A 12,722-nucleotide genomic window follows, 5' to 3' on the forward strand; every position below is an offset into this window, starting at 1 on the left:
GTAAGGGAGGTGATGGTAAGGTAAGGGGGCGGTGATGGTAAGGTAAAGGGGGTGATGGTAAGGTAAGGGGGGTGATGGTAAGGTAAGGGGGGTGATGGTAAGGTAAAGGGGGGTGATGGTAAGGTAAAGGGGGTGATGGTAGGGTAAGGGGGGTGATGGTAAGGTAAAGGGGGTGGTGGTAAGGTAAGGGGGGTGATGGTAAGGTAAAGGGGGTGATGGTAAGGTAAAGGGGGTGATGGTAAGGTAAGGGGGGTGATGGTAAGGTAAAGGGGGGTGATGTGATAAGGGTGTGATGTAATGGGAATGAATATGATTCAAGTGATAATAACGAAGAGGTAGGTAATGGCGGTACACATATTTAATGGGGATGATTATGAATATCTATGTGATTATAAATATCTATGTGAATATGAATATCTACATGAATATGAATATGAAGATGAATATGACAAAAATGAAGACGGAAATGAAAATACCGAAAAAAAAAACAATGCATATGATATCAAAACACTAATACAAATAATCACACCAATAACAACCATCACACCCGCAAAAAAGACAAAAAAGACAAAAAACCACAAAAACCACAAAAAAAGACAACAAAACTGACAACAAAAAACACAAAAAAAACAACAAAACAGACAACCAAAAACAACAACAAAAAAGACAACCAAAAACTACTCACGGTACTGGCAGATCCAGTGCAAGTAGTTGAGCTCGCACCCGACGTCGTTCCACTGCCACTCTCGCCCCCCGTCCAGCACCACGCAGTTCTGTTGGCCGTTGTAGTTGTTGGGTTGGTCGCGCCCCCACCGGGGTTTCTCGACGATCTCGTCTGGGGGCGGGAGGGAGGGTTTAGGGGTTGGTTTGTGGAGGCTTTGAGGGGGTTGAATGGGGTTAATGCTCTTGTTTGTTTGTTTTTTATTTTTGTTTTACTATATTTTTTTCTACTATTTTCTGGTGGGAGGGGAGGGAGTTTAAAGGGATTGTTCGTTCTTGATTTAAGGAATTCTTATGGGATTTTAGGGATTCAAGGGTGAGGGTTTAAGGAGGCCTAAGGGGTTTTAGGGAATTTGAAGATGTTCTGAGGAGGTTTTAAGGGGGGGGGTTAAGGATGGTTAGAAGGACTAAGAAGGATAGGAATGGGGTGTCTTTTAGGGGGTTCGAGTCTTTTAAGAGAACTGGTGGGGGTAATTTTAGGGATCAGGGATTTAGGGATCGTGTTTTAAGGTTTTGAGGTTTTAGGGATTCAAGGTCCGGTGGGTTCTATAGATAGAAAGTACAGTTTGGGTTTCTGGGAGTGATATTTTTTTTTATAATTCTGCGAAAGAATATTGGAAAATAGAGATGTGGATAATAACATCATTATCATTATGTTGTTGGATTAATTTGAAATACCTAACCAATTATTATGCTAAAATTGCACTTTTTTGCGTTCAGTCATAAATTGTGTTCATCGGTCAGCAGCGAAGGAGAGAGAAAGAGAGAGTGATGATAATAATTAGTGTCGCTAGACCCATTTGTTGTATAATGAGCAGAGCCAATTAAAAAGCGAATTTAGCTAGACCATTATTTTTGTACGTAATTTACCAATAATGAAAGTTAAAAAAGAGATAATACAATAGGAAACAAAGAGTAGGCAGAAAGATTAAATGGGGCAAAACATCAATTCTAAAAAAAAATGTATTAAATTTCTTTCTAAGTGATATAGATTGGAAATAAGAAATAAATCAGTCAATAACAACTTCAATTTGATTAATCGATGAAGTCATAATCACTAGTACGTGTTTTGGCATTAATAAGTGACACAATAAACCCAAAGATAACCCCAAGACAACAGGTTAAAGGGGCGTCACGCAACAGCAGAACTGGGACATGAAAGCGATGACGTAACAGCCCCGTTCGCAGATCTTCCCGCGTGACGTCACGGGTTATGATGCCTGCGCCAGGCGAACGTCGCTTGTTTTTTTTTCTTTTAAAATATGGATGGGAGACAAAGAGAAAACTAGTTCACGATTTCTTTAGGGTTTGAGGGATGGAGGTATGGTGGGTGGGATTTTAAGGAAATGGGTCAAACATTTTCATCAAGAAATAATATTTTACTTTTTGTCGCATGGAGGTATAGTGGGTTATTTATTATTTTTTGTCTAGATTTTTTTTCTGAAATTCCCGTGTATCACTTATTAGATGTGTTGTTTTTGGCACACGGACCAACATGTTCCAAATAATACGTATTTATAATTATGATGTACTGATAAAAAACAACCGCAGTCTTCGTCTTAATTTATAGTAATCACCTATTTATTTTTGGATTAATCCCTTCTCAAACTCTCCAATAATCTCAAGTTACCGGTTCTTTTACCGTAATTTACGAGAAAAGTAAACAACACACAACACACATATTCATCACTAAAAAAACATTAAGGATTACGTAATATAGTGACATGCAAATTTTATGTTGCCATAGGATTGCACATTCTGCAACATCACCTCGCTGTTGCAGACAATAGGACGCGGTCGTCAGTGAATTCCAAGGTACTTGAAATTAATTTAAAAGTGCTTTCTGTTTACACAAACAGACTATATTATATTTGTGCTTTCTGTTTATACAGACTATTTGATATTTTTAACGTTTCGAAACATAAGGCAATTAAATATAATTAAATATTTTAAAAATACCTAACTAAAATCTATTCGAAAAGGGAAAATTAACATTAAAATTAACACAAAACATTACATAAGAACAATATACTATACATCTCCAAAGATAACAGAGATATGAGATTAGAGAAACAGAAATAAACAAAGAAAGAAAAGATAAAAAAAAAACAATCAGAAAGTGATAGTGAAGACTTCCAAAACATCCCTTTTATTTTTTCACAACAATTGAAAGTCTCCCGAAAAAACAGCTGATTCAACGTGTTTGTCCAGGAATTTTAAGGATGAAATATGACTCCTATTTTTTATCTTTTCTCTTGTCTGACTTGATCTCGGAAAGGGAAGGGATGGAGATGAGAAAGAGAAAGTGGAGTTTCGATAAATAGGAAGAGGGGAAAGGTGGAGGAAAGTGATTAAGTCGATAGGGCAGAAGAGAAGGTAGTGTGTGTATATAACAATGATGATTGGGAGGCGAGGGAGTAAGAGGGAGGATTTTTCATGCGTACATATACATACATACGTACTGTACATGTACGTATGTATATATATGTATGTATACACACAAACGCATATATATATATATACCCATTCTACCGTACATGTAATGTATTTACCTGACGTACACATTCTCTTTATACATTCCCAATATTTTCCCACTGGGTTTATCGTAAATCAACCTCTTATGATACCCAATTTAAATTTCTTTACCCCTTATCAGCCACTCGCACTAACAGTAACGTGTAAGGAAATGAACCAACACACGCCCACAATAAAAGAGAAACACAGATTGCAACGCCTTTGAAGAAAATGGATTCTTCTTTAAGGAGGAACTCAAAGAAATGAAAACTTTGTTGTGTTTTATGTCGTCATTAATGTGTCCGTTTTGATTTTTTTTTATTCTTTTAGTATTGCTTTTGACGTTATGGATATTTCCATTATTAATGTATGTTTTGTAATTTTGTTTTGGTATTTCTGGTAACTTTAATCATATTTTGTCGTTATTAATGTACGTATTTGTAACATTTCCTCTACTCTTTATACATTAATGAGCTTAATCTACTGTGCGTCATTTCAAATTTCTATACGGTACTGTGTTGGGCTTACTGTGTGTTACTTTCTCTTCTCTCACGTCGCTGTCTTTGGCTTCCTGTGTACCATTTCACACATTCCATACACTGGGTCTTGGATTTCCTGTGTTAATGCGTGTTAATTCCATATTCCATATGCTGCGGTCTTGGTCTCCCAGTGTTAGTCTCTCCCTCTCCCTCTCTCTCCCTTCTTCCCTCCCTGGCTCCCTTTCTTTTATTCTCTGTCTCTTTCTTTTTCACCTTCTCTCTCTCTCTCTCTCTCTCTCTCTCAATCACGCACTCACTCTCCTCCTCCTTGTCTCCCTTCTCCTACGTCCCTGGCTCCCTTTCTTTTATTCTTTCTCTTTCTTTTTAATTTCTCTCTCTCTCTCTCTCTCTCTCTCTCTTCTCCTCCCTCTCTCTTTTCTCCTCTCTCTCTCTCCTCTCCTCCCTCTCTCTCTTCTCCTCCCTCCCTCCCTTTCCGTCTATCCCTATCCCTCCCTTTCCCCTTTCCTCCCTCTCTTCCTCTCTCCATCCCTCCCTCTCCTTCCCTCTCTCCCTCCCTCCCTCCCTCCCTATCCCCCTCTCCCTATCCCTCTTTTCCCCTTCCCCTTCTACCATACCACCTCCACCTACCGTCAACCCATCTCCAAGTGCGAGAGATGAACGACGGCTCCTTCTGCGCCCCGATCCAGATCAGCTGCGTCTTCGTCTTGTCCTTGACCCTCTCCATTTCCGACACCAGGAAGGAGTGCGTGACCTTGCCTATCCCGTGGACGAGGTCACCGCCCCGCGCCTGGCAGTACTCGCGACCTCGCTCGAACGTCCCGCCCTCTGTGATCTGTGGGGTGGAGGGGGGGGAGGGGAAAGGTGTTGTTAGTGTGCGGGTAAGAGGATGCTGTGGTTTGTGGATAGAATCATGATTAAACACACTAACACTCGCACGCACACACACACACACACACACACACACACACACACACACACACAAAAACGCACACACACATACACACAAAAAACGCACATACCAGCATATATTTTTTTAAAAATCATAATCTTAATCGCAACACATAAAATGCAAACATTAATTGGAACCATTTTTCATGAAAACTATTTAAGACATTACAAATTCACCCACAAAGAACCAACTTAAACACTAAAAAACGACAACCACAAACAACAAATATAAACATGAAAACAAAACTCACCGACACACAAAGCAGGAAATTAAAAAAAGGGAAACAAGAAAAGAAGAAGAAAAACAAAACAAAACGAAGGGAAAGATTGAAACTTACTTGAAACTCGTAACATGTTTGGTTGAAGATGCCGAGGGTGGAAAGGTCAGCCTTGTCTGTGCACTTCTCTTTGGAGAATTCTGAAAGAAAGGAATATATTGTAATCTCCTGTGATGTGTTATGATTTTTTATTTTATGTTATGTTATTTATTTATCTATTTATGTTATGTTATGTTATTATTTATGTTATGTTATGTTATTTATGTTATTATTTATTTATGTTATGTTATGTTATATTTATGTTATGTTATGTTATATTTATGTTATGTTATTATTTATGTTATGTTATGTTATTTATGTTATGATTTCATCTCAGTAGATGAAATAAGATTATATTATAATTTCACCTGAATGGGAATTTGAAGTTGTAATCTACTATGATATAACATGATTATATTTTTATTTTTTTACCTGAATGGGGTGTTTGAAGTCTTGTTTACGTGGGATATATATGAAAGATATGAGAAGGTGGATATTTCTATGTAATATGTAGCATATTTGTACAGATAAATAAATCGATATATTTACACATATATCATAACATCAGGTAACCATGCCTTTCTTTCCCTCTGTCCTTCCTATCTGCTTCTCTTTCTCTGGTTCTCTCTCTCTCCCCAGATACATACACACACACACACTCATACCCACACACACACACACATACATACACACACACACACACACACACACACACACACACACGCATACAAACACACACACACACACACACACACACACACACACACACACACACACATATATAAATATATATATATATATATATATATATATATATATATATATATATACATATATATGTATGAGCATATATGCATACACACACATATACATATATATAATACCTAATTGCTATCCAATACCAAGACTTCCCACAATATCTAAACCATCCGATAAAATCCAGCATCAAGGTTTACGGCGGAACGAATTCAGACAAACACAGTAAAATCACAGGGTATCAAGAACTCCGCTTCTCTTCCCAGGACAACACGAACGCAACAGTGCAAGAAGAAACGACATTGCAAACACCTTCAGTTCGCTCTGCAAATGTCCCCATTACGAAGCGTGACGCGATTATGACGTCATAATTATCGTCCCCGTTTTCTATTGACGGCGGATGAGGTTGTGGTCGCGGCAAAGAAAACGGATTTTCCTTTCTGTCGTCAAGATGAAAATGCTACTAGTATTTTTGTGCTTCATTAATTACAGAAAGACGAATGCGGGATATAAGAAAATAGATGAAAAAGGGATAATAAACATGGTACGGTTAAAGAAAAATGATTTTCTTTTTCATTTTTAAACTAATAGTTACTATTTTTCTTTTATGTTTATTTTCAAATCATACAAATCTAAATCCAATTAAAGAAAAAAAATAAGACGAAAAGATTTTAAACACAACCTAGACGAGGAAGCGACTGAGGTGAAGTGAAGTCTGAATGTAAAGTGAAATTACACTTAACATTAGGAAATAGCTGTCAGGGTTGTCATGCACCTGTCACATTCCTCGCACACATGACACCTTCCGGAACCATGGCAAGAATGTGCGGAATATGAAAACATATGCTATAGACACGAATACTCTAATGGGATTAAATTGGGCCGATGTTCAAAGACCTTCATGTACATATATATATGATACACACACACACAATATATATATATATATATATATATATATATATATATATATATATATATATATATATATATATTTACCCCCACACACACACACATATATATACATATATACATATATATATGTATATATAAACACATATGTATATATATATACATATATGTATATATATATATGTATATATATATATATATATATATATATATATATATATATATATATAATCGTACATTGAAATCTACAATAAACATAACTGCTATCTGGTAAGACAAAAGTGAATGGAATTTAAAAGAAACAAATAAAGAAACAATTTTAACAAATGTATACATTAACTATAAAATGCAATGCCAGATATGCAATCAAATATGTATTATAAATGTCTTTATAATACATGAATTTTAACAGAATCGAAAAGATTTCCGTATCATGCCAACCAAATCGCAAAGACAAACGACTAAGACATTAATTAAATCAATTAATAAAAGAGGAACAAATGAAATCTCAAGGAAATGTGGCGGGAAAAGATGACGTGGCAACACTGCATTCTCTCTGATGAAGGGTAACAAGGCCTGCAGAGAATAATCAGCCTTATTACGCCTATTAAGAAGAGTCAGATTGGGGTATCAAATAAAGGTAATGAAATCTAAAACAGCAAAGGAAATTGATCCTTACGCAGCCTGTGTCTAAGGTATACACAAGGCTTAGTTTTCTCAATAATGGGCGTGGTTTCGTATTGTTGATCGAAGTAACAGATTTTTTTCCCTTTCCGCATTATAATGACGAAATAGAAATGGGCCAAAAAAAAACAAAACAAAAAGCAAAAGAAAAAAAAACTAAGCTATTGAATCAACCGAGATAGAGAGAGAAAAAAAAGAAAGAAATTGAGAAAGAAACAACTGAGTTTTAACGAGTTGCCAAGTGTTCGATAACAGCGCCATCTCGCATCGGCTTTCAGTATCAAATGCAACATTGAACACAAGTTCATCTCTCGTTTCTCTGCAATGAATCTTTATCCAAAACATCTTTCTAGATCTGTGAAACGGGTGAAATAGTGCAAAGGAAAAGAAAAAAAGAGGAAAATACAAAAGTAAAATGAAATAAAAACAACATGCAAGGACATTGAACTTAATCCTGCTTGTATATTAATAGATTTCTAAGCACGTAATACTAGTCACAACCTCATTTATTTTTTCAGCTCCAGCAAGTAAAATAAATATAATCAAAACAACATACACACTTTAAAAAAAAACAAAAGTATATCGCTATTGATGTAAAGTTTAAAATGTGGAATAAGCTAACGTATTTATATTTCTGTTATTGCTGTTGCGAAAGTGCAGAAGCAGCCCCACGTAGAATCTTAATATCATAGCCTTTCCTACCGACAAGGAAGACATATAAATCATTCTTCCACACTAGATTATACCACTTCACTGACAAACATACAAACAAACAAAGCATATACAGTGATACAAAAGACTACGACCAGAAACTTCTCTCAGCCACTCCCCACCGAAGAAAAGAAGAAGAAGAAGAAGAAGAAGAAGAAGATGAAAAAGGAAGAAAGAAGAAGAAGAAGAAGAAAAAGGAAGAAAGAAGAAGAAGAAAAAGAAAGAAAGAAGAAGAAGAAGAAAAAGGAAGAAAGAAGAAAAAGAAGAAAAAGGAAGAAAGAAGAAGAAAAAGGAAGAAAGAAGAAGAAGAAAAAAAAAACTCACCCACCAACCCAAGCATGTACAAGGAAACTCACCCACACACATACAAACAAACACTTAGACGAAAACGCTTTATAAAACTTGAAACATATCCCATTAGCCGTAAACAAAGCAGAGGCAAGCACGCAACACCCAAACACACAAACAAAATACACGCAAACACAATCTCCTAAAACAAACAAACAAAGCATAACTCCTTAAGGCCCACAAACACACAAACAAACACAATCCCTCAAAACTGACAAAAAAAACACACACAAACACTCACACACGCCTCCCGCCTACACTTACCCTACTCCGAGTACACCTAAAGCACAAAAACAAACACGATTCCCCCAAAACATACACAAGCCGCTCCCTACCTACAAACAAAGCACAATCCCCCAGAACACACAAACAAACACTCATAACCCCCCCCCCCGCCCACACTCACCTTGCTTCGAGTACACCTAAAGCACACAAATAGACACAATCCCCCCAAACACACACAAACAACCTCCCCTCCCCCCCAACAAACAAAACACAATCCCCCAGAACACAACCAAACACTCACAAACACTCCCCCCGGCCCACACTTACCTTGCTATGAGTACACCTAAAGCACACAAACAAACACAATCCCCCCAAACACACACAAACAAAGACTCCCAAACACTTCCCGCCCACAAACAAACACACACACCTCCGTCCCCGCCCCCGCTCACAAACAAACACTCACACACCCCTCCCCCCGCTCACAAACAAACACTCACACCCCGCCCCCCGCCCACAAACAAACACTCACCCCTCCCCCCGCCCCCGCCCACAAACAAATACTCACCCCCTCCCACCCCCGCTTACAAACAAACACTCACACACCCCTCCCCCCGCCCCCGCCCCCGCCCCTAGCCCACACTCACCTTGCTTCGAGTACACCTCCACCTCGCACAGGGACATGGAGCCTTCCACGCCCACCATCTGCACGAAGACGTACCTCCCGACCATAGGGCGGGCGCAGCTGAATTCCTTCGTGGCTCCCTCCTCTGCAATAGGGTGGTTTTCGTTAGAGAAAGGATGGTGTGAACGAAAAAAATATATATATATATTAAAAATAAAAAATATATGTTCTGTAAATGATTTTTTGTTTACAGAAGTGATGATATAAATGAAAGAAAGGTTAAAAAAAGGAAATTACGATATAAACGATTTTTATTTACTGAGATGATGATATGAAATATAATGTTAAAACAATAGAGAAATTATAATATAAGAAAAAAAATGTAAATAAATGATAATAAAATAGAGATGTGATGACTTAAACGGAAAACAATGTTTAAAAAAAAATTGGAGAAATTATATAAACGAAAAAAAATAAAAAATAAAAAAAATGAAACTTATATATACGAAAAAAAAGTCTCAAAAAAGATAACTGAATAGATAATGGTGTGGCTTTATTAGAGATAAATGGACAGATAAGTGTGGTTTCAAAAAAAGATAAATGGACAGATAAAAGTGTGGGTTCAAAAAGATAAATTAATATATAAAGGTTTCTAAAATTATGTAATTGAGAAAGGTAATGTTTTTCAGTAACGGCATTTGAAAATGATTTCGTTAGAGAGAGAGAGAGAGAGAGAGAGAGAGAGAGAGAGAGAGAGAGAGAGAGAGAGAGAGAGAGAGAGAGAGAGAGAGAGAGAGAGAAGAGAGAGAGAGAGAGAGAGAGACAGAGAGAGAGAGAGAGAGAGAGAGAGAGAGAGAGAGAGAGAGAGAGAGAGAGAGAGAGAGAGAGAGAGAGAGAGAGAGAGAGAGAAAACATCTGTTGACGAAAAATGTGGTTCGAAATGATAAAACAAATAGGTCAAAGCGTGGTTTGAATATAATGTAAACGCCTTTGAAAAGTAAAAAAATTCTTCGGAGAAATGATAATATCAATAATGATGATAGGAACAGTTACATCACTGCATGTATGATAATGACGCGTATGACGATAATGATGGAAATTATTGACACAGATACCGAAAATGGAATAACAATAAGTAACAGTAATTAGAATATAGACTTTACAAACGAATCGAACAAAATTCCACATACCAGATTGTATGAATAATAATAATAGTAATAATAACATTAGTTCTAACAACAACAATAGTGATAATAATTATGATAATAATAATAATATTAACACTGCCCCTAACAACAACAATAATAATAATGACAATAATAATATGGAAAAAGTTGTATGATTTATTGATAAGTAGTAACAAAATCAAATAAATAATTAATAATAAATCAACTACTTTTTCCGGCATGGTAATATAAGAAAATACAACATTCTAGTAATCTCAATCTATTTTTATATCCTTGTTCATTCCTATCAACAGACCAAATGCAACACAATCTTAGTAATACAATGATCCAACTTAATAACACAAGAACCGACAAACTAATGTAGCAAAGTAATTCAGTTGTAGCTAATATATGAAAACTATTAATAATTACATCCTTCCACCCATCTGCCTCAGTCCTCCTGACGCAACCTCTCCCCCTAAAAAGAAGAAGGAGAAGAAGAAGAAGAAAAAAAAAAAATACACAAGATAAATAGTAATTATGTTACCATGTACTTATGTTACAGGCAGGTGCCAAACAACCTTTTTTCCCGTCTAACTGTCTATCAAACTACCCATCCGAATCCTTCGTACAAGCTAAGAAAACGAAATACCATCAATAACTAAAGAGAGAGAGAGAGAGAGAGAGAGAGAGAGAGAGAGAGAGAGAGAGAGAGAGAGAGAGAGAGAGAGAGAGAGAGAGAGAGAGAGAGAGAGAGAGAGAGAGAGAGAGAGAGAAACACTTTAATCCTAACAAATAAAACCAACCCTTACACAAAAATATTCTCCACCTACCTACACATCTTACACAACACAACACATACACAAACATCATCACCGACCGACACCGACGATACAATCCAAACAAAACAAAACAAAAAACAAATCGCCATTCATTTGAGTTAGAGGCGAGAAAACAAGCAACATTTTGCAATAAGGGATTTCCTCCCTCACCCCCCTCCCTACCCCCTTCCCCCCTCCCCTGACGCATCCCAACCCCCCATCGAGTCTATAATAACAGCTTCCTGCGATTGTCTCTCGTCTTGGAGTCTCAAATCCTTTGCTATAAGGGATTGGATTCCAGGAAGAGGCGGAGGAAGAGGATTTAGAGGAGCGTTAAAGACGACGGATGTGTCTATATCTGTTTGTTTATGGAATTTATAGATCGCGAGGGAGATACTGAGAAAAAGAAGAGAATATGCCGTACTTTTTCTTAATATCTGAGACATTACATTTGCCGGTTATTTCAGATTTCATTTAAATACATTAATTTTATTCTACCTTATTACTGAATACCTATACATTACCCTTTTTATCCCCTACCTTTTATTTTATTTTTATCCGACATTTCCCCCCCTCAATTTCTACTCTTTCAATACACCGCAAAACAATCAATCTATTCACCACAATCACATAATTAATGACTTAATAGGCATTAACTCGGACTAATTATATCGTTAGACAAAGGGGATTTTTCATCCTTCAAGGACAGACTAAAATTGTTTGTAATCACCGTGGGACAGAAAATGCATTTCTTATGAGACTTCTTAATCGTCTTCATTTATTACCGGATGTCTTTTATATCCTATTTATCCTAATCTCTCTGTCTGTCTGACTGTCTGTCTGTCTCTGTCTCTGTCTCTGTCTCTGTCTCTGTCTCTCTCTCTCTCTCTCTCTCTCTCTCTCTCTCTCTCTTATTCATATTACTTTGAGGTTCTTCAAGTTTTGGTTTTATGGAATTTCGTGAAAAATTGTAGGGTCTTTATTTACATAAAAAATATAGAAAAGGGAAGGCAAAAAGAGAGGAAAATAGCGAAAGAAAAAAAAGACATAAGGAGGAAGAACATGAAGAAGAAAAAAGAAAATAATAGACAAAGAAGAAAACAGAAGAATGTGAATAGGAGAATAAAAGTAATAGATTAACAGACGCAAAAAAATGGAATAGAAGAAGAAAGGAAGACAATGAAGACGAAGAACAAGAAGAGGAGGAGAATACGAAGACGACCAAGAAGACAAAGAAGTAAATCTAAAAGACAGAAAAGGAAAGCCAAACACAGAACCACCCGCAAACCATCCCATCACCCAAAACGACCCATTCCTGTACCGGGCAACGAGACCAAAATTCAGAGAACCCCACCCCCTCCACTATCCCACCCCCTCCTCCTCCCCCTCCACTACCCCACCCCCTCCTCCTCCCCCTAAGCTATCCCACCCTCCACTATCCCACCCCCACCTCCTTCTCCTCCGCCCCATCCCCT

At 37.1% G+C, this 12,722-nt stretch overlaps 1 protein-coding gene across 2 annotated transcripts in view; it reads right to left on the reverse strand.

Moving 5' to 3' along the window:
* LOC113804147 (P-selectin-like) overlaps nucleotides 1-12,722 on the reverse strand; it is a 152,531-nt gene that overhangs the window by 17,491 nt on the left and 122,318 nt on the right. For both annotated transcript variants that reach the window (XM_070139045.1, XM_070139044.1), the window contains exons 6-9: nucleotides 9,283-9,405; nucleotides 5,021-5,100; nucleotides 4,362-4,566; nucleotides 686-835 (exon numbers count right to left, since the gene is read on the reverse strand). In XM_070139045.1, the coding sequence (XP_069995146.1) occupies nucleotides 686-835; nucleotides 4,362-4,566; nucleotides 5,021-5,100; nucleotides 9,283-9,405 (558 nt within the window). The remainder of the gene's footprint in view (nucleotides 1-685; nucleotides 836-4,361; nucleotides 4,567-5,020; nucleotides 5,101-9,282; nucleotides 9,406-12,722) is intronic.

Source organism: Penaeus vannamei, chromosome 25 (genome assembly GCF_042767895.1).
Source record: "Penaeus vannamei isolate JL-2024 chromosome 25, ASM4276789v1, whole genome shotgun sequence".
In the NCBI taxonomy this organism is placed as follows: domain Eukaryota; kingdom Metazoa; phylum Arthropoda; class Malacostraca; order Decapoda; family Penaeidae; genus Penaeus; species Penaeus vannamei.